The sequence below is a fragment of the Neofelis nebulosa genome, chromosome 16 (genome assembly GCF_028018385.1).
Source record: "Neofelis nebulosa isolate mNeoNeb1 chromosome 16, mNeoNeb1.pri, whole genome shotgun sequence".
In the NCBI taxonomy this organism is placed as follows: Eukaryota; Metazoa; Chordata; class Mammalia; order Carnivora; family Felidae; genus Neofelis; species Neofelis nebulosa.
In genome coordinates, this window is record NC_080797.1 from 9,617,518 (window position 1) to 9,640,382 (window position 22,865).

General features: G+C 41.4%; 2 protein-coding genes across 16 annotated transcripts in view; one reads left to right on the plus strand and one right to left on the minus strand.

The window, feature by feature from the left end:
- PIGL (phosphatidylinositol glycan anchor biosynthesis class L) overlaps positions 1–2,673 on the minus strand; it is a 76,320-nt gene extending 73,647 nt beyond the window's left edge. For both annotated transcript variants that reach the window (XM_058704716.1, XM_058704715.1), the window contains exon 1: positions 1,763–2,673. In XM_058704716.1, coding sequence (XP_058560699.1) covers positions 1,763–1,997 — 235 coding nt within the window. In that variant the 5' untranslated portion in view covers positions 1,998–2,673. The remainder of the gene's footprint in view (positions 1–1,762) is intronic.
- Positions 2,674–3,122: 449 nt separating this feature from the next.
- Positions 3,123–22,865, plus strand: part of NCOR1 (nuclear receptor corepressor 1) — a 161,111-nt gene continuing 141,368 nt past the window's right edge. For 12 of the 14 annotated variants that reach the window (XM_058704693.1, XM_058704703.1, XM_058704698.1 and 9 more), the window contains exon 1: positions 3,124–3,320. The gene's annotated coding sequence lies outside the window, so the exon portion shown is untranslated. Of the gene's footprint in view, positions 3,321–22,865 lie in introns of all 14 variants that reach the window. The other 2 variants (XM_058704695.1, XM_058704701.1) reach the window with 1 other exon arrangement.

The window sequence follows — 22,865 nt, forward strand, 5'->3', positions numbered from 1 at the left end:
GGTGCCCCTAAAACTATTTTTTTTTAGAGCAGTTTTAGGTTCACAGCAAAATTGAGGGGAAGGTATAGAGATTTTTACATATATCCCCAATTGAACCTACATTGACACATCATAACCACTCAAAGTCCATAGGTTACACTAGGTTTCATTCACTCTTTAGGTATTATACGCTCATTAGGTGTTGTACATCTTATGGGTTTATAATGACATGTATCCATTATTATAATAACATAGAGTAGTTTCACTGCCATAGAAAAATCCTGTGCTCCTCCTATTCATCCTTCTTTCCATCCCAACCCCTGGCAACCACTGATCTTTTTACTGTCTATATAGCTTTGTCTTTTCCAGAATGTCATATGGTTGGAATCATACGGTGTGTAGCCTTTTCAGATTCATTTCTTTCACTTATTGATACGCATTTAAGGTTCCTCCGTGTTTTCTCATGACTTGCTAGTTCATTTCTTTTTAGCACTGAATAATATTCTATGGCCTGGATGTACCAACTTATTTATCTATTTACTAATTGAAGGACGTTTTGGTTGCTTCTAAGTTTTGGCGATTATGAGTAAAGCTGCTATAAACACCTGTGGGCAGGTTTTTGTGTGGACATGTTTTCAAATCCTTTGGGTAAATACCAAAGAGGGCGACTGCTAAGTGGTTTGGTAAGAACATGCTTAGTTTTTGTAAGAAACTGCCAAACTGACAGTCTTCCAAAGTGGCTGAAGCATTTTGCATTTCCACCATCAATGAGTAAGAGTTCTTATTGTTCCACATCCTCACCAGCATTTGGTGGTGTCAGGGTGATGGATTCTGGCCATTCTAATAGCGTGCGGTGTTCACACATTTTTAATAAAAATTCGGTAAACAAGCGAAAAATAATGTTCAGTGAAAAACATAAAATTGTATAAAATGAGGTTTCTGTGAAAAAAAAAATCTGTAGAAAAAGAACTGCAATGACACACAACCAAATGGGAAAAGCGGTCATGGGCATTTGTTAAGAAATTGCTTTATTGAGGTATAATTTTACATACGTAAAATTCACCCATTGTCTGTGTACAGTTCAATTGCACTTATACAGTAGTGCAATTATCTCCATTATCCAGTATCATGGTCAGTTTTTCTCAGTCCATCTTTTCTGTATGGTAAAGGAGGATTTACTCTTTGAAAGGCTTCTTCACTGGTAGTTGGTGGAGTTGAACTCTAAAATTGCCTAGGAAATTATTTTCTAGTCTAATGCTCTGAGTATCTCTTCAGTTTGACATATGCATCTTTCTTAAACAAAATGGATTTTTAAAAGCAGCAGGAAGGGCCGTTGCTCCCTTGAGTAGTACAACTTTAAGGGCTGAGCAGGCATGATACAGCTCAGCTTCTGTTTGGTGTCCCACAGTAAGAGCCAAGATTATTCTTGGTCCATTTAGCATATAAAAAGGTTCCCCAGAATAAGGAGTACAGTCGCAGTTCCCAGCGGAAATGTAGGTATTGAAAGGGAACGAAATGTGAGCAGCTTTCTTGTGCTCAATTCTGCGGGCAGTGAAGTACGTTAAGCTGGGGACGTCCCCCAACCCACCTGGGAAGCTGGCCGCTACAGTCCACAGGCTGGGGCCACCGATTCTCCGCGAAGTGCCCACAGTAGGGACCTTCGGTGTATTCACTCAGCTCCCTACATCAGAGAACCCTTCGGGGAAGAAGCCGACTGAAACAAGTTAGCAGCTGAACACCCTTCCTAGTCCCGGCTCCCAGCGCCCCGCCTACAGCCTCCTACCTGCAGAGAAGCAGAGCAAAGACAGCCGGTGCCTCAGGCGGGCCAAGCCTAGCACAGTGGGAGCAAAGAACATGGCTTCATCGTCGGGGTGCGCGATCACCAGGAGGGTCCTGCTTCCATCTCCCGGCAAGCCAGCCGGCTTCTGACCCTTCATGCGTTCCCAAGAGTCCCAAACCCAGAGGAAGCCCCATCCTAGGACCGCCGCTGCTAAGCACAGAAAAGCCACCGCTTCCATGCTCTGTAAGTGGCACCGCGCCTGCGCAGGAGGAAGACTGCTCAGACCCGAGCTCCGGCGGGAAAACTGCGCTGGCCGAAATTGCGTTCCGAGTTTAAGTCCGCGTTGCCGGCCAGAGGTTTTAGACGTTGGGTTCCTGCTGGGGTTTTACAAGGACGCCCCACAACCCTTCTTTATCTAGTTCTCTCTACTTTGTGCAGCATCTACGACGCCTTTTTGCCTTCTCGATTTCAGAGACAAACCCCTTGCCGTCTAGTTTTCTACCCTTGTCCTTACCAGTGCCTTGGGTTTAAAAAGAAACGTTTGAAAATACCCGCCCTCCCCATCTTGAGTTCCCTCCTCTCTTCAATGCACCATTTTGTAACTCAGTTCTTAAAACCCGTGACTTTCTCATAATTATATGGTTAGCTCCTTATCCGGATGCACCGACTTTGTTTTTCCTTAATTTGGGGATGTGGGGTGGTGGCTCCTCTGAAGGAAAAGCACGCGGTTATGGGGAACCGTCCAGTCATTTCTGTAGAAGAGTAAGGCTGAGAGAGCGCACTTCGTAGTCGTGAGGGCCACAGGCTCTTCCGACGAGTGTGACTTTAGATTAAGGAACATCATGGACAGATCAGCATCGCCTGACACATCAGGGAAGTCCCGTTGCGAATTACAGCCGCAGCCCTGGCAAGTGTCTTGGCCCTCTGGCTCCCAGCACTGGGGACCTGACTTCCCTTCCTGCAGCCCGGCGCCCGAGCAGGCGGCCGCCGTCTCGTCTGGCCGCGAAGGGGTCGCAGGGCCCGAGGCATGGCCATGGGTCCTTCCCTTTCCCACGCCTCGGGGGGCGGAAGGCCCCGAGCGCGCGGGGACCGGCCGGCCGGCCGGCGGCGGGCGCTCCCGGCCCGAGTGCGCGATGGCAGCGCGCTGGGTCCGGGCGGGGCGCGGCCCCGGCCCGTCTGGGCTCGAGGGGACCGCCGCCGCCAGGCCTAGGGGAGACCTAAGGGGACCTGGCGTGGGGCGACCCAGGAAGCTCGGCCGAGGTAGGAGCCGCGCTCGGCCAGCGGAGGGAGTCGGTCTCCCAGCCCTCCGGAAGGAGGAGGAGCCGGCGCCGGAGCCGCCTTAGCCGCGGCCGCCCGAGCCGGGGCGGGGGGGTGGAGGGAGAGGGGTTGAGTCAAGATGGCGGCCAAGGTGGCGAAGCAGCAGCGGCGGCGGCGGCGGCGGCTGGAGTGAGCTCCCGGCTCGCCGCGCCGAGCGAGGTCCCGGGGTAGGGACGCGCGCCGGGGCCGCGTCCTGCTCCGCAGGCCCGGGGGCGCGCCGGCTACCACGCTCCGCCAGCTCCCGGTGAGTAGGCCCCGGCGCCCGCAGCCCCGGCCTCTGGGCCCCCGCTCGCTCGGGGGCTTCCGAGGGCTCTCGGGGCGCCGGCCGCAGGGACGGCTTCGCGGCCAGGCGAGGGGCGTTGCGGGCCGGGTGGGTCGGGACCCGCCGCGGACGCCCGGCCTCTTCCCCTCGGCCGCCCGGGGCGAGTCGGGCGCGGCGCGGAGCTGGGGCTGGGCGAGTGGAAGAGGCTTATGGAGTTTGGAGGAAGAATGGGCTGCGGCCGGCCGGGTGTCCTGTGGGGAGGGGGCGTGCGGAGTCCTGCGGGCCGACTGAGGGAGACCGGGAGGGCCTGGGGACCCCAGGTGGGGCCGGCACAGGTGGCGGGCCTGGGCTCACTCTGAGAAGGAGTTGGTGGCCGTCTTGGGAGTGTGGAAGGGCTTAGGGAGGGTGACAGCGATGGACAAGTGCGTGAAGAGCAAACTAGTTCACCTTCTAACCAAACCACTTCGGGGTGTAATGGCGAAGGGTGGGTAGTGGTGGAGACGGCAACGATCTGAACCCTGTACCTTCTGCCTTTTATTATTGGTGTCTTACTATGTGAAGTCGGTGAATTCTGTTTTTCGAGGAAGAGGGATTTGAGAAACTAATTGAGAAACCGGTCTTAAATGGAGAGGAGACTGAATTTTTCGATTTAACTGGATTAGGTGTAGTGCATTAAAGGTGCGGGTGGGAATGAGTGTTATTTATGAAAAGTGCTCAGGAAGGGTCAGTTGTCTTTTCCTGATATCGCGTGGCAGTTAACCTTGGACAGCAGTGGTATAGGTAATTCTAATCTTTGGGATTAGTATATTCAGCTGCATCAGATTTGCCTCCCTAATTGTATCCTAATTACATTGAAATTTACATTCCTTGTGTGCATCCTGGTGAGGCAATGATGGGAGGCGGAACACTGAGCCCAGAGCAACAGGCCCTGGATTTTAAAATGCCAACAAATACTCATTCATCCCTTCAACATATCTTGATCAATACCTACTGCTGATAGGTCAAATGTGATTGTCCCTTCGATAGCTGGAGAGCTGATGTCATTATTTGATTTTTAATGGTTAAAAAAAATTGTCTTAATGTACCCTTTCATAAAGATATTTATTGGATAAACCAAGTGGCCCTGGCTCAGGAGCAGATAGAACAATTTTAGAGTCTTATTTAGAAATGGGTAAAAATTACCGAAGGAATAAACACAAGTTGTTGGAGAAATACTGTTTGTATTTGCTCATTCTGTTAAATCCTGATGGAAGTTTATTTATTCATTTTAATATTTATAGTGCACAGTTGCCTTGCTTTAAGCACACCTGTCAATGTAAATCAAGGTTAACACACGTATATATAAATAATATGCACATACTTGCATACATACATAGGATGGGATTGCTTGCAATTCCAAAATACTCTTTCCTTTTACAAAAGGCTTACCATATGTTGAACTACTCCCCCAGAGAAAAGACAATACAGAGAGTCCTGATTCTCACTTTTACTAACTATGTGACATTTTGGAACTTGATCAACCTTTCTGTGCTTCAGTTTCCTCATCTGTGATGGTAGGGAAACATCCACTCTCCTAGGATTGGCTGCTGTGAGCCTAAGAAAGTTAATAGTTATGAAATTGCTTTAAACGGGTTGGAAGGGTTATGTTTCCCTGAGGTAGTGACAACTTCCTTTGCACTCTTGAAATGCTTATCTGCAAATCTCTCATGGCATTCACACTTTTCTGCTTTGTATTTAGGTATTTATGTACCAGTTTTATCTCCTCTTGAGGTTAGGATAGGCCCTTCTCAGATTTTATCTTTACATTCAAGGCACCATGTACGACAATAATTTTCTGTGCAGGATATTGACACTGCAAATGTCTGTTGAATGGATAAACATTGTATTCTAATTAGAAAAACATGTTCACATTACAACTTAGCTGAATAGGCCTGTTATCTCCCGTGACATATCTGTATAGCTGTGATTCCCTTCATGGCCTCTGAGGAAGACATATTTTTAAGTGAATGCCTGGTTGGATGAAATCACAGAGTAAAACTTAAGTATTTGGTGTACCCACATAATTTTTTAAAACAAAATACTTGAAATTAACTTCTGTTTCTTTGAATTTAATTGAGTAAAAGTTGGTTCCAAAGCCAGGCAAATGTAGTCAAGTTTTTTTAAGCCTTTTTTATTTTTTATTTACTTATTTTTATTTGGGAAGTGGTGAGGTTTTCTTGCCATTGCTGCTATAGGAAGCAAAAGCTTTTGAATAGGCCAGGGATTGGTGTAGGTAAATGTCAGGCTGTTCATTAGTGTGTGTGTGTGTGTGTGTGTGTGTGTGTGTTTGTGTGTGTTTTGTTACTCAGTTTTAATTGTACTTTGTGATCTGTCTTAATTGCAATTTCAGATTCTTATTGATGCCTGGGAATAATAGAGGTCTAGTGTTATTTCGTTACTTCTGTCTTTCCTGACTTCAGATGTTGCATTTTACCAGAATACGTGCAAAGAAGTAGTAAAGCTTGACAGGAACTTATTCTGTCTGGACTTATTTGCTGATTAGAGATCCATATATAGTTCATTCACTTGTTCAAGTGGTGTGAAGTGCCTTTTATGTTCAGGGTACATTAGCAAATGCTGTGAAGGTACAAAACTGAGCAGATCAATTACGTGCACAAATAACTCAGTCTCTAGATTGCCTGATATTTTATCCTTTTCAGGTTTGAGGATGCAAGAAGTACATTTAGACTGGTAGTCAAAACATTTTGTGTATTTCTTTTTCTGTCAGGACCTAGGAGTATTGAAAAGCTATGAAAAGCTTCTGTCATGTAGCAATAATGGTATAAGGGCATCTGTTTTTTATTTGGTATTCTTGTGGTGGTGGTTTTCCTTGAACATTTTTACTGTTCTTCTGCCATTTTTTTTCTACCCCAGAAGCTTGTGTGGTCAAAATATTATGTGGATAGTCTTAAGCTACAACATACTTTGTTTGTTTGTTTGTTCTCTTTGCATTTGAAAGTCAGATCATACAAAGTCACGTGAGTGTTCCTACGGAATTCTTCAGTTTGATTCCTCCATGTGTGCTACTGTTGTGTTACTTTTACTTAAAAGTGATCTCGGGGCACTTGGGTGGCTCAGTCGGTTAAGCGTGGTCATGTTCAGTTCAGCTCAGGTCATGCTCTCACAGTTTGTGAGTTCGAGTCTCATGTTGGGTTCTGTGCAGACAGCTCAGAGCCTGGAGTCTGTTTCAAATTCTGTCTCCCTCTCTCTCTTTCTGCCCCTCCCCCTGCTTGCACTCTGTCACTCTCTCTCAAAAATAAACGTTAAATTAAAAAAAAAGTGATCTCAAAAAAATGTAAATTGGTTCAAATAAAATGCTAACAATTTATAGGATTCTAGGAGATGGAGTCATAGGTTATCTAGCTTTACCTCTTTTACTCATGTGTAAACTGAGGGCCACAGAAGTGAAGTGATTTGCCTGCATTGTTGTAGCTGGGCAGTGGTAGAATCCAATCCCCTGGCATCCAGTGTGTAGGGCTCATTCCTTTACACCATCTTGTCCATGGGATGATTCAGTGTGATGATTGACACTTGGTTAAGACAAAAATCAGGGAGGATGGGAAATGAGAGATTGTTTATTCACCTTAGGTCTTGAATTTAAGCTATTTCTTACCTTTAAATTTCTTCAATGAAAATATAGGTTGAAAAAAATTAGTAGTGATCTACATCAGTAATAAGATCACCGGGAAATATTTAGTTTGCTTAATTTTGAATCTGCTGCGATTGAATATCTTCCTAAACAAAAATGTCCTTGAGATTATCTGGACCTAGTGATATTTCATGGAACTTGAGTATTATAGTAGTAGAAATTTTATTATGTCAATGATTCAGTACTTCTGAGACCCAAACAGGTTAATTTATTTTATAAATTAGCTATTGCTTGCTTCACTTTCAAACTTTTGGATGTTTTCCTTTTTCTTTTTCTTTTTTTTAATTCTTTTAATGTTTATTTTTGAGAGAGAGAGAGAGAGAGAGAGCAGGGGAGGGGCAGAGAGAGAGAGAGAGAGGGAGACACAGAATCTGAAGCAGGCTCCAGGCTCTGAGCTGTTAGAACAGTGCCCGACGCAGGGCTCAAACCCACAAACCATGAGATCATGACCTGAGCCGAAGTCAGAAGCTTAACCGACTGAGCCACCCAGGCGCCCTTGGATTTTTTCTTTTTAAAGTATAAGTAGAGTGCCTGGGTGGGCTCAGTCTGTTAAGCATCTGACTTTGGCTCAGATCATGATCTGGCAATTCACAAGTTCGAGACACAGATGCTGACATCTCCGAGCCTGCAGCCTGCTTCGGATTCTGTGTCTTTCTGTGTGTGTGTGTGTGTGTGTGTGTGCGCGCGTGTGCGCCCCTTCTTCGTTCGACCCCTTCTCTCTCTCTCTCTCTCTCTCTCTCTCTCTCTCTCTCTCTCTCTCAAAAATGAATGAACATTAAATTTTTTTTTTAAGTATAAGGGAAAGTTGTTAAATAAAAGCTTAGATAAATAGCATGAACATAAACTGTATTTTTTTTTTTTTTAAGATTTATTTTATTTTTACAGAGAGCACGAGCAGGGTGGGGGGAGACAGAGAGAGAATCCCAAGCAGGCTCCATACTGAGAATGGAGCTCAACATGGAGTTTGATGCCACAACACTGGGATCATGACCTGAGTTGAAGTCAAGAGTTGGACGCTCAACTGGCTGAGCCACCCAGGTGCTCCTGAACTGTATCCTTAATGCTGTTGAAAAGTGCACATGAAGTATTAGTTTTCCGTAGGTACTTATGCCATAAAACTTATTTTAGAGGAGGAAGCATATTCTTTTTCAACTGGTATCCTCACATGAATACTGAAGCATGCCATATTTATTCCATTTGGGCTGTTAGATAATATGCCTATTTTGCCAACGTGCCTTACTCTTCTGAAATCTACCACATCTAAACTCTGCCTATTTTTTGAGCGTTTAATCACATGTTACTTCAGCCAGGAAGTCTCCCTCCTACTCCCTCTTCTTCAAAGATGTGTATTTTTCATTCTGGAAGTTCTTAATGCTTTGCTTATGCCTCTGTTTTAATATCATAGTTATTTATGTACATGTCCATTTAATCCCTGCTATACCATAAGCTCATTGGGAGCATGTCTGTATCTCATGTCTGCCCCTACTCCTGGAATAACACTGCACCCAGGAAGTGTGTAATTGAAATCTGTTGAATGCATAAAAAACCTAGCTGCTGGAGTTCCTTGGTAGGGTTGTTGAAGAAGCTGATTGATACACATGTGGGAACTTGATGAATAGTTTACGTAAATTTAAAAACAGGTAGAAGTTGGGGCGCCCGGGTGGGTCAGTCGGTTAAGCGGCCGGCTTCGGCTCAGGTCACGATCTCGCGGTCCGTGAGTTGGAGCCCCGCGCCGGGCTCTGTGCCGACCGCTCGGAGCCTGGAGCCTGTTTCCGATTCTGTGTCTCCCTCTCTCTGACCCTCCCCTGGTCATGCTCTGTCTCTCCCTGTCTCAAAAATAAATAAAACGTTAAAAAAAATTTTTTTTGAAAACAGGTAGAAGTTTACCAGTGTCAGTGAGAAAAAAGTGTCTGTAATTCATGAATTATCAAAGCATTTCTTTAAAAAAAAATATTTTTGTTGGTTTACTGGGATTTTGGGGAGAAAGAGAAAGTAAAGATGGGATTGGTTCATCTGACTATTTGTATTTCCACATAATGTTAGAATAAGAATATGTTAATTTATATATGCAGGGAATTTTGGAATGGTTCCCTGGTAGGAAAAAAATTGAATTAGCAATATGGGTTAGTTTGTTTTTAGGATTATAGAATATCTTTGACGGGTTCCCTTTGAAAGAATAGTACTGATTAGCTGTATATCAAAAATTAAATCTTTAAGTAGACTAGTCAAGGGCAAAGGAGGAGGAAAGTTGAGATGACCAAATAATTTTGATCCCCCCACCCAGTGTCTACTTGAGGAATAAAACTTGGGCTGGGTTTTCTGTTTTTGTTTGTTTGGTTATATTTGAATAAACTGATATCAAACCAGAGTAAGTTGAGATTACACTTTTCTTGGAAAATTTCACTCTTTGTTTGGTTTTGAGGGTCATCTTTCTGATTACAGTTTCCTTCTCCCCCCATACTTCTGTTTAACTGACTCTTTTCTTGACCTTTTAGTTGTCGTACACAGTTCAGAATCAGAGCAATCTGTTTTAGACAGTTCATTTCCCTTGGCAATAGCATATAGATTTGTATAGATTGTATAATTTGAAATGTTTGTTTTAAATTGTAATCATCATGTCTTTGAACTCCTGTTCAAAGATGTTTAACTTTGTATTACTTTTGATTAAGTTCTTTTAATTCAGTTTTGAATTACAATAACTTTTATGTATTTGGAAGGAAACCAAAACTTGTGCTTTCTAGGAGTTACAGCCTAAAATATACACAGTGTAATATACCAGATGTAGGGAGTATATAGTCCATTAACTCTATGTGTGTGGGTGTGTATGTGTTGGGGGGGATGTGGGGGGAGAGAGAGGAGGATGGAACTGAACAGAGCAGGAGGGAAAGGGTGGAAGAAGTTGCTGTATATTCACATAAAACCATTTCAGTGAGTGCAGGAGGATGTGTTATTTTAGAATATTTGTCTTTCATCTATTATAAGCAATACATTACTTTACAGAAGTGTAATGTAGAAGTATATAGAGAAATTGAAAGTACCACTTCCTAGATAAAAATCTTCTAAGTGTTGCATATTCTTTCGATTTGTGTGTGTGTGTGTGTGTGTGTGTGTGTGTGTGTGTGTGTGTGTGCAGTTTCCTGTACGATTATGGGATCGTAACATATCGTTCTTTTATATACTTCTGTTGCATGTTGGTATATTTAGAGGTACTTCTGTCATTAACGGCTACATAGTATTTCACTTATGAAAAATACCATGATTTCTTTGCTCAATTTATAGCTAGTTGTGTTTTCTACCCCCCAGAAAAACAAAGCTGAGGTGAATTATTTGTGTATATTTGTTTTGTATACTTGTGCAAGCAGCTTTGTAGGATAGATTCCAAAAGTGGAATTGCTGTTAAATGAATAGCGTAGATTTGGGAGGATATTGACACAAGTGTATGAGTATGTCCCAAGCCCTGGCCAGTACTGGATGTTACAATTAAAACATTTTGATCATTTAAGAAGGGGTGGGGGTGGGGGAGTGATTCTAATAGGTTTTTTATGAATTGCTACTGAGGTTGGACATTTTTTAATCAGGGGAGTTGTATTTCTTTTATAAACTGCTTTTGGTTATTTTTTGATGGAGTTATTGGTCTTTTTTAGATCGATTTGAAGAGCTCTTTGTATATTAAGGGGTTCACTTTCTGTAAACATAAGTGTGCTCTACTGCCCCCCAGCTTTTCTTTTGTGTTATTATGTAGTCCAGTATATCCAACCCTGCTCTCTGCTGGCTGTGTGACCTTGGGCACATTACCTAACTTCTCTAAGCCTTAGTTTCCTTATTTTTAGAATGTAGATAATATAAATAACATTTGCTGGCACATAGTAAGTAAATAATGTTAGGTGTCTTCATTATTAGTCTATATATGGCTTCTGGGTTTCATGCTCTGTTTAGAGAGATCTTACTCTAAAATTTAAGATATTCACCCATTTATTAAACTAAAAAATTAAATGAGGGATATTATTGTATAACATGCTACTGCTTGTTTTAAAGAGGAAAAATAGGGATGCCTGGCTGGCTTAGTTGGAAAAGCATGTGACTCTTGATGTCAGGGTTGTGAGTTTGGTCCCCACGTTGGGTGTAGAGATTACTTAAATAAATAAACTTAAAAAAAAAAAAAAAGAATGTATACATATTTGCTTGTATATTATAGGATATTTCTCAAATGAAACCCAAGAAACTGGTAATGTTGGCTGTTGTAAGAACTGAGTGACTGAGGCACATGATTGAGAAGACTTTAAGCTATATATATATATGTGTGTATATATGTATATGTGTATATATATACATATATATATATACACATATGTATATATACATATATTTAATGTTTTTATTTGTTTTTGAGACAGCATGAGCAGGGGAGGGGCAGAGAGAGAGGGAGACACAGAATCTGAAGCAGGCTTCAGCCTCTGAACTGTCAGCACAGAGCCTGACATGGGGCTCGAACTCATGGACTGTGAGATCATGACCTGAGCCGAAGTTGGAGGCTTGCTTAACCAACTGAGCCACCCAGGAACCCCAATACATTTTTATATTTTTAAGACCAAGAAGTCCCCAGATTTTAATTTAATAGTTAAATGTTTTTTTATTTTTAAAAAAAATTTTTTTTTCAACGTTTTTTATTTATTTTTGGGACAGAGAGAGACAGAGCATGAACGGGGGAGGGGCAGAGAGAGAGGGAGACACAGAATCGGAAACAGGCTCCAGGCTCCGAGCCATCAGCCCAGAGCCTGACGCGGGGCTCGAACTCACGGACCGCGAGATCGTGACCTGGCTGAAGTCGGACGCTTAACCGACTGCGCCACCCAGGCGCCCCTAAATGTTTTTTTTAAAATTTCCTATTAACTTCTAATTTTTTGATCCATCTGGAATTTATTTCTGTTATAGGAAGTGAGGTAGAGATCTATATTTTGGGGGGGCATATGTGTGCCTGTTTTCTTCCCCAGATAGCCCGTTGTGTCAGCACCGTTTAGTGAATAATTCATCCTTTGTCCCACTGATTATATTTGTAGCTTTTGTCATTTACTAAACATGTTTGGAACTGTTTCCAATTTATTACATTCTGGATCTCTTGTTGTATATACCATATCCTTTAAATTACTATTGTTTTGTGATTTTAATACTGACAGGATTAGTCACCTGTTCATCGCTCTGTTTTTTTCAGACTTTGACAATTCTGGCAATTGTGTCTTCCCAGATGAACTTTAGATTATTCCGTGAAGTTCAAAAAGACATCTTGCTGAGATTTTTATGGGGAATACTGAATATTGATCAGGAATATTGAATTTGTAGGTTAATTTTGGAAGCTTGACTTTATGTACTTCCTCTCCTTTTGTTCAAATAGACTTTTTTATGTTCTTCAGTAGGTTTTCAAACTTTGCAAATAAGTTCTCTCCGTTTTTTATTTCTTTTGTTAAAAAATATGGTAGGAGAAAATATGATAGGGAATCAGAGAGTTTATATTCTAGTGGAGGGAGACAGACTACAATGAAGTAAAACAGATCCATTTCAAATTGTGATTAATCTATAAACGCAAAGGCTTCTGTGGTTGAGAGTAACTGATGGGAAGCCACCTTATAAGGTGGTTGGGCATGGCCTGAGAAGATGACATTTGAACTGAAAGCGTAAGTTTGATGAGGAGTCAGCCCACGAATGAGCCGGGAACAGCATTCCAGGCAGAGAGTAAAGAAGGACAAAGGCCTGAGGCAAGGAAGGTCTTGGCTCGGGATGAAGGCATTGGAAGGAAGCTCATGTTGCTGGGGCCTACTGAGCCATCGGGAGAGGAAGCAGGCAGGTCAGGTGGGGCCTTGTGGGCCATAGTGAGTAGTTGGGATTTTATTTGAAGTGCATGGTAGCCCCTGGAGAGTCTTAAGCAGAAGAGTGATGTGTTCTGCTTTATGGTTGAGAAAGATCATACGGCCTTTTGAGTACAGAAAAGTATTGAAGTGGGAAGTCCAGTTAGGAGTTTCTTGTAGCATGACATGATGGGGGGTAGGGTAGTGGAGATGGAGAAGGCTGAGAGGCTTGGGGGGCGGTGTGTGGAAGGAAGAATAGGACTTGCTGTTTTGCTGTTGGAATGGGTGTTGTTGAGAGCCACGCATTGTCAGGTGCTGGGGAGGCCATGTGAGCAAAACCGAGATGGTCCCTGCCCCTCACATGTGTCTGGTGGCTTTGTTTTTTGTATAACATTCAATAATTATTTTTAGTGTTTATTTATTTACTTTTGAGAGAGAGAGAGAGAGAGAGAGAGAGAGAGAGAGAGAGAATGTAGAGGCTTGAACTCAGTAACAGTGAGATCATGACCTGACCCGAAACCAGGAGTCAGACACTCAACCGACTGAGCCACCCAGGTTCCCTTAACATTCAGTAAATTTTAAGTCAGTTGCTTTTTTTCTACTTTATTTTGGTATATGCCCTAGAAATAGAGTGTGTTCATTAGCTTTATTTTACTTTGCTTCATAACCTTTAGTAGTCTCTGGTAGTGGGTCAAAGGGGAGGCAGCACAACATGATCTTTGAGAGCTCTGTCTCTGAGTTAGAAAAAAAAATTATGTTGAGAGTTACTTAGGCTCTCGCAAGCCTTAATGAGGGATAATAATGGAACTAGTGTTTTAGGTGAGTTGCTTGTCGGCCAAGCTCTTAGTATACTGCCTAGGATGTAACAAAGGCTCAATAAATAAATGGTAACTTTAAAAATTATTCTCCTTAGGTATTCTCCTATCTATTAATTTTGGTCAAGCATCTAAGCTTAACATTTTTCTAACCTTGGGTTACTGCTCTTTTGTGAAGAGAGAATTGGCAAAGAGTTGTCCATTTTGGCTTTGAAATCATTCATTCTTATAGCTGAAGGAATGAATATTGCTCAGTTCAGAGAATTAGTTCAATAGAGTGCAGCTGTACCACAAAGTTCTCATTGGTGTTGTTTCTACTACTGCTGTCTTGGGAAACTCCTCCTTTCTCACTCTAGGGTGAAAGCAACATTTTTTGTTTTCTAAGTTCAAGAATTACTTTTGAATGCCTGTATTCTTAGATTAATCAAATAGTTATGTCCTTATTAATGTGTTTCTTTCAATATCGTACTTGATTGGGGGTGGGATAGTTTAACCTGAAAGGCCATTTTTCTTTAGCTCCCATTCATTTGCCTTCTAAGTGAGATGTCATAATGTCAAAAGAGGCTACAAGTAAAATAAATACTCTGTTAATGGCATTCCCCCATAGTAGCTCCTTTGTTGTTGTTTTAAAGGGAAGAATGCTTTAGTTTATTTTACAGGAGAACTTTTAGTCCAGTTCAACACCTCTCTGATCTCATACAAATTACAGAATCCACTTAGATGATTCCTAGTGTCTTCTGGAGACCGGCCTCTTAGATGGACTCAGGAGGTCCGATTTCTTGAAGTCAAGGCCAGTCTCAAGAGTCTTAGGTGGCTGGGATAATCCAGGCAGGTGGTCCTTAGCCTCTCCTTGCTTAAAATACTTTTGGATTTGGACTAGAGCTGGGCTGCTTTATGAGAATTAGTGTGACCTGATTTGTCTCAGTTTAATAACTAATATTTTGTCATGTGCAGTGTCCCAGAAGCCATTCTCCTATCCCATACTTCTGTACCAAAAGGTTTTATTCTTTGATCATTTAAAATAAAATTGAATAGTGTATTTCTTCTTCTGCCTTGGTGAAATGTGGGCTTCCCGTCTGTTGTGGCCCTCAGTGGATTCATTCCTGCTTATCTGAAGAGGTATTTGTGGTCCTGCCACAGCGAAGTATATTTTTAGCTATTTTTTCCAAGATAGCTTAGGCCACCTTGAAAACTTATCCAAGTACATTTTGGTTATGCAAAGATTGTAGGCCAAAAGCCAGGAGTTCCTAGTGAGAGGGGATTGGATTTTTATTTTATTTTATTTTTTTGAGGATTGTGTTTGACATTTTGTTGTTGTAGCAGAAGTTTCCTGTTGGGTAAATTGATGTGTCTTTTTTACTTTAATATGGGAAGATTCAAAAAGGAATTTAAATAAACCAGTTTCATTTTACTACATTTCCTTGCCTGTTTACAAAATACAGGAGGCTAGTTTGGGGTTTATTCATAAAATTCAGATGGAATATGCTCTTCTCACTTATAACAATGGCATCTAGTTTTAGTATATTCTCATCCTAAAATATGGCTATGTATGTTTATGATATGAGGGGGTTGCACATAAAACCTTGACTGTGTTTCTGAAACATTTCACAGAATTTTTACGGTGTGTGGAAGGAAGAAGAACAGGATTTGCTGTTTTGCTGTCAAGTGTCAAAAACGTAACTAACCCTGAGTTAATGAGGTTTGGTGCTAAAGACTGAACGTAAAATTTGAAACTGCCACCTAAGGTCTTTTCCCCTTCAGCCTTAACTTTAAACTGAATTCTTTTAAAAGAGGCATCTTGGTGAGCCCTGCCTGGTGTGGGGGTGGGGGGCAGACTGAAAAGATAGCTTCGGGGGGGGGGGGGTCCCCATTCTCACTGAATTGGAGTGTTTCTCCTGTGTATATTTTTTACATTTGGCTTCCAGTTAAGATGGTTGAGGAAAGAGTCTGGTTAAAAAACAAAAAGTTCTAGGGGCGGATGGGTGGCTCAGTTGGTTGAACGTCCGGCTTCCGCTCAGGTCATGATCTTGGGGTTTGTGAGTTCAAGCTCCATGTGCGGCTCTGTGCCAATGGCTCAGAGCCTGGAGCCTGCTTTGGATTCTGTGTCTCCCTCTTTCTCTGCTCCTCCCCTGCTCGTGCTGTCTCTCTCAAAAAATAAATATTAAAAAAAATTAAAAAAACTAATAAAAGTTCTGAACTATCGCTGTGTGTCTCATGAGTAAGTTTGGAGGAAGGAAGTCATAGTGTTCTCCACGCTGCCTCTCTTGTGACCAAGGGTGGGGCCTGCTTTGACCCATAAAGTTGTATGCCTATGAGGGCTACTCTCCGATTTTGCTGAGATTTTGTTGCCACTTGCGTTGGGCTGATAGTACCTGACTTTATTTTATTTTTGAGATATTCAAGTTAAACTTCCCTAAAGTCACATATCAAAACTAGGATATCGTGAAGGATTACTGACAAGGGAAACACGGACAAATCATGTTTGAGTGACATTGAATACGGGTGAACTCAGGGAGTCCTCATCGCTGAAAATTAACAAAACCAAAACTACAAACACCAACACCACCCTACATGGACGTCTCATCATGTGGACCACTGTTGGAAAAAAATTGGATGACTTTGAGCTAAGATCTTGCCTTTTGCCTCTCCATTCCATTTATGGCTTTATTTGCTTAAAATGTCTGAGTTGGGAGGAGAGCTCAGAAACTGATTCTGTAAGCATTTCTTAGGGGTGCAGATGAGAATTACCTGGAGAACATCTATAAAATATTTGTGAATGCTCATATCGTGGAATAGTCCACAGCAATAGAAAGAATGAAGAAGCTCTTTATGGACTCATGAGAATGATATATTGAGGAAGATGTATTAATAAAAGCAACATATAGAACAGTATGTATCTACTGTGCTACCATTTATGTATGGGGGGAATTGTGTGTGTGTGTAGGATATTTCTTTTATTTCTAAGTACGCTCCGTGCCCGACATGGGGCTTGAACGCACTGAGATCAAGAGTTGCGTGCATTACCAACTGAGCCAGCCAGGCACCCCTGTGTATGTAGAATATTTCTAAAGGATACTTCAGAACCTAGTAACTTTGGTTGCCTTCTGGAAGGACAGCTGGGTAGGAATTGGGGGGCCAGGGTGAGGAGATTTTTCTCTTTGTATTCTGTGGTACTTTTTTTTTTTTTCTTTTAACATTTATTTATTTTTGAGACAGAGAGCATGAATAGGGGAGGGTCAGAGAAAGAGGGAGACACAGAATCTGAAACAGGCTCCAGGCTCTGAGCGGTCAGCACAGAGCCCGACACAGGGCTCGAACCCACGGACCGCGAGATCATGACCTGAGCTGAAGTCGGCCACTTAACCGACTGAGCCACCCAGGCGCCCCTGTATTCTGTGGTACTTTTAAAAGCTCTAAAATCATACATACAACACCTATTTTGAAAAACAAAATAAAACAAATACCACCACCACCAGGAACCTCCCGTGTCGGTTTTTCCCCTTCCACCTGGAACACTGTGCAGGTGTATAGGAGGGGAATGTTGGCCAAGTGGTTTTTTGTTGTTTTTTTTTTAAATATAGTTTTACTGTCAAGTTAGCTAATACACAGAGTATATAGTGTGCTCTTGGCTTCTGGAGTAGATTCCCATGATTCATCACTTACATAAAACATGCAGTAATATTCCCAACAAGTACCCTCCTCAATGCTTATCACCCATTTTGCCCTCCCCCCCGCCCCCACTCCCCCACCGACCCTCAGTTTGTTCTCTATATTTAAGACTCTATTATGGTTTCGTTCCCTCTCAGTTTGTAACTTTTTTTTTTTCCCTTTCCTTCCCCCGTGGTCTTCTGTTAAGTTTCTCAAATTCCACATAAGTGAGAACATATGATATGTCTTTCTCTGACTTTTCACTTAGCATAATACCCTCCAGTTCCATCCACGTTGTTGCAAATGGCAAGATTTCATTTTTTTTTTTTATTGCTGAGTAGTATTCCCTTGTATATATATAATGTATATACACGTATGTATATGTATTATTATTTATTTGTTTTTTTACCATTCATCAGTTGGTGGGCATTTGGGCACTTTCCATACTTTGGCTTTTGTTGATAGCGCTGCTATAAACCTTGGGGTACATGTGCCCCTAAGAATCAGCACTCCTGTATCCTTTGGATAAATTCCTAGTTGTGCTATTGCTAGGTGTTTTCCAGAGTGGCTGCACCAGTTTGCATTGCCACCAGCAGTGCAAGAGGGTTCCCGTTTCTCCACATCCTCACCAAAATCTGTTGTTTTCTGAGGTGTTAATTTTAGCCGCTCTGACCCATGTGAGGTGGTATCTCAGTGTGGTTTTGATTTGTATTTCCCTGATGATGAACATCTTGAGCATCTTTTCCCGTGTCTGTTAGCCATCTATCTGGATGTCTTCTTTGGAAAAGTGCCTATTCATGTCTTCTGCCCATTTCTTCACTGGATTATTTGGGTGTTGAGTTTGGTAAGTTCTTTATAGATTTTGGGTACTAACCTTTGATATGTCATTTACAAATACCTTCTCCCATTCCGTTGGTTGACTTTTAGCTTTGTTGATTGTGACCAGGTGGTTTTAATATGTGGCCGATTGCATTGCTGCAGTAAACATCTTTTTGTATGTAAGTACAATATGTGAGTTTCTTCAGAGTATGTACTGAAATTGCTGGGTTGTAATAAGGTGGCATTTCAGATCAGTGTGGAAGGACAGACATGTTCAGAAAGGTTTTTGTTGTGGGGCGCCTGGGTGGCTCAGTTGGTTAGGTGTTCAACTTTGGCTCAGGTCATGATCTCACAGTTTGTGAGTTCGAGCCGTGTTGGGCTCTGTGCTGACAGCCTGGAGCCTGCTTCTGATTCTATGTGTTTCTCTCTCTTTGCCCCTCCCCTGCTCACGCTCTGTCTGTCTGTCTCTCTCTCTCCCAAAAATAAATAAACATTAAAAAAATTAAAAAAAAAAAAAGAAAGGTTTTTGTTGGGATAATTAACTATCAATTGGTAAAGAAAATATAGCTAGATTCCTACCTTAGCATTTTTTAGAAAAAACATTTAGGTGATTAAGGAGCTAATATTTATTTATAGATCTATATTTATATATATGTATTTATATATCTATATATATTTATATATTTATTTATATATCTATAAAACCTTGGGTATAAGAGGTGAATGTAGAGAATATTTTTTTTAATTTGGGATAGAGAAGGCCTTCAGAAATATGAAACAAGTTATGAATTCTGGAAGAAAACATTTGTCACATGAAGGTAGAAAAAGGATTAATATTCAGAATGCAGAGGGAGGTATTTCAGTTTCCCCCTGCCCCTTCTCCGGCCTCAACCCCTACCATCCACTCTTATTCTCCTTGGGCCTCCTTGCTTTGCCTTAAGACTTGTGTGGTTCCTCTCCAAGGGCTGCTCTTGTCCCTTCAAGGCTAGCTAGCTCTTTCTTCTCATCTTTCAAGCTTTGGCTCAAAAGTCATCTTAGAATATAATTTGTTACCCAAACTGGGGCAGTTTTGAGAAGGAAATGGAGCATAATTAATAACTGCACTAGGACAATAGCTGTAAATTGGGTCTGTTTCAGGAAATCAGGGCATAGGGTCATCTTACTGAGATTGGCTTTCTGTGATCACCCCATCAGAAATGCCAGAAATGTCTCCCTTATCCCTTCTCTCCCATCCTGTTTTTTTTGTTTGTTGCTTTGTTTTTGTTTTAAAGTTTGTTTCGTGTGTGTGAGAGTGCGCAGGAGCAGGGGAGGGGCAGAGAGAGGAGAGGGTAAATCCCAGCCAAGCTTTATGCTCAGCATGGAGCCCAACGTGGGGCATCAAACTCATGGCTCAAACTTAACTGCCTGAGCCACCAAGCACCCTTCTCCCATCCTGTTTTATTAATAGCACTTTATCATATTATCTTTTGATTATTTGTCTATTTCTGTATCACTTCACAGTAAGATGGCATATCTTGGTCACCATTCTATGCCAGTGTTCAGAGCTGTGTTGGTACATAGTAGTGTATTGCTCAATAGATATTTGTTGAACATGTGACATTCCTGCTTTTGGTCTTAAAATCTTACGAAGATATGACAGGCACACTTGAAAAACTGGATACAAGTGTTATACACAAATCATACTTTTATAAAACAGAATGTTCTCATATGTGGTCTTCTTGTGGCATACTCTAAATACAAATTGCTTTTAACTAAATTTTTTAAAGAATATTTTCCAAGCTAACGTATTGGATATTTAAGACAATTCCTTGAGAAGCATTCTCAGGCATTCATCTTTGGGTATCTCTGTACTGAATAATCAAATGAATTCCTAGAAGTGGAATTGCTGTGGTAGAAGATATATGTATTTTCTTTTTTTAAGTTTATTTATTTATTAAATAATAAATAATAACTCATACAAGCAAGTGGGGAAGAGCAGGGGGCGGGGAGAGAGAGATGCTCAGCCTGATGCAGGGCTTCAGCTCCTGAACTGTGAAATCATGACCTGAACCAAAGTCAAGAGCCAGACGCTTAACTGACTGAGCCACTCAGGTGCCCTGAGGATATGTGTATTTTCAAGGCTTATCATGTATATTTCCTTCTTTCTTCTTTAGAGAGCAATTTGTACCCATTTTACATAACACACCAGTAGTGTCTAAAAGAGTGCTTTCTTCTTCTTCAAACTTGTACCAATAGGAGGTGTTATTTGTAATATTTTGCCAATTTCTTTGGAAAGAATGATTTTATTTTTCTGTGATTATTGATGAAGTTGACTTCATTAATTTTTTCCTTTGTTAATCCCATATTTCTGTCATGTCTTATATTTCCATTGTGATCATTTTTTTCTTATTGATTTGTAAGAAATATATATGTTATATCAAAATTTTGCTGTTTTATTTTTTCTAGTTTGTAGTTTGTTTTAAGGTGTCTTTACTGTACAGAAAAATAAAACAATATATTTTATAAGGCCGAGATACCCGTCTTCTTGTTTGTGCTTTTGGGGTTGTGCTAAGGATGTCCTTCTCTGTCTTTATATATGTATTTCTTTCAGGCTTTTTGAAAGTACTGTAAATGTTACCTGGTTTTTAAAGGGCCTTAGATTGTAAATCACTATAATATTAGTGTCCTTAACTTTTTTTCTTTATCCTAAGAGTTGATGAACAGATTAAAATGAAAATAAGCAAATAGTAATTTCTGTGATGTGAAGTCTCCAGGGGAAAATTTAGGCAGAAACCGAAGACTTACTGGCTGCAGTAACTCTCTAATACTGTATCTCATTAAAAAGATGTCTTTGTGTATGTTATTTACCTCGAAGATTAAAGAAAAAGTGCTGCTAATTAGATCATATAATGCCATTGATTGTAGGATGCATATTGAGTTTAAAGTTGTTGTTTTTTTTTATGTTTATTTTTGAGAGAGAGTACAAACAGGGGAGGGGCAAAGAGAGAGGGAGACAGAGAATCCCAAGCAGGCTCTGCCCTGAAAGTGGGTCTTGAATTCATAAACTGTAAGATCATGACTTGAGCCGAAATCAAGAGTTAGATGCTTAATTGACTGAGCCACCCAGGTGCCCTGACTTTAGAGTTCTTAAGATGTGGACACATGTGGTTATTAGAATCTGTGAAATGTGGCATGTTAATTTGGACTGCTATAGTATCATTTTTCTTTTATTAAAAAAACATTTTTTAAAGGTTTTTTTTTAAATCTCTCTACCCAATGTGGGGCTCGAGTTCATGACCTGGAGATCAAGAGTTGCATACTCTTCTGACTGAGCCAGCCAGGCGCCCCTGCACAATCATTTTTTTAAAAAATTCTTTATGTATTTTGAGAGAGCAAGTGAACAGGGGAGGGGCAGAGAGAGAGAGAGAGAGAGAGAGAGAGAGAGGGAGAGAGGGAGAGAGAGAATCCCAAGCAGGCCCTGCACTGCCAGCGCAGAGCCTGATGCGGGGCTTGATCCCATGAACCATGAGATCATGACCTGAGCCAAAATCAAGAGTCAGATGTAACCGACTGAGCCGCCCACGTGCGCCCCCCCGACCCCGCACAATCATTTTTTTTTTTTCCGCACAATCATTTTTAAATTTCGTGGTTGCTTTGGGTAGTTTTGTTTGTTTTTGGCTTGGTGGTTTTTTCAAAGCAACTTTGTTAAGATAAAAATTTGTGTACCATGCAATTCATCCATTTAAAGTATACGATTCAGTGTTTTTTGGTGTATTTAGAGATATGATACAGTCAATTTTAGGACATTTTTATCACCTCAAAAAGAAACTCCCAATACAGTCGTATATTATTCAGCCTTACAAATGTAGTTAATTTCGATGTACGCTACCACATGGATAAACCTTGGAGACATTGTGCTAAGTGAAATTGTCCAGTCATGGAAGGACAGATGCTGTTTGATTCCACTGATGTGAGGTTCCTAGAGTAGTGGAAGTCCTGGAGACAGAAACTAGAAGCGTGGTTGCCAGGGACTGAGGGGAGGAGACATGGGGAGCTGGTGTTTAATGGATGCAGAGTTTCAGTCGGGGAAGATGAAACCGTTCTGGAGACGGGTGGCGGCGAGAGCTGTACAACAGTGCGAATGTACACGATGCTACGCAGTCGTACACTTAAAAATGGCCAGAATGGTACATCTTATGTATATTCTCCTGCAGTAAAAACAAAAGAAATCCCATGCACTTTGCCCATCACTTGCTATCCCTCTGTCCCCGTCCTGCCATCCCTAAGCAGCCATTAATCTACTTTCTGTCATATAGATTTGCCTGTTCTGGACTCCAGTCTGAAAGGAATCACACAAAGTGTGGACTTTTATGATTGGCTTCTTTTACTTAGCATGATGTTTTCAGGGTTGGTCCAAGTTAGAGTGTGTTACAGTAGTTGATTCTTTTCTTGGTGGATTAATGTTCCCTGGTATGGATATACCTGATTTTATTTGTCCATTCATCATTTGATGGATGGACATGACATTTGGGTTTTTCCCCAAGTTTGTATAGTTATTTTGGGACTTGACTTGAGCTCTGGCAATTCTAAGCAATAAAAACCTACTCCCATCTATATTAAGTAAAGGAGGCCTTATGTAAGACCATGTAGGTAGTTTAAGGGCAAAGGAAAGATGTACAATACTTTCTTATGGGGACTGACCCTGGAGCAAAGAGAGTCAGGAGCCAAGGCAATTGCT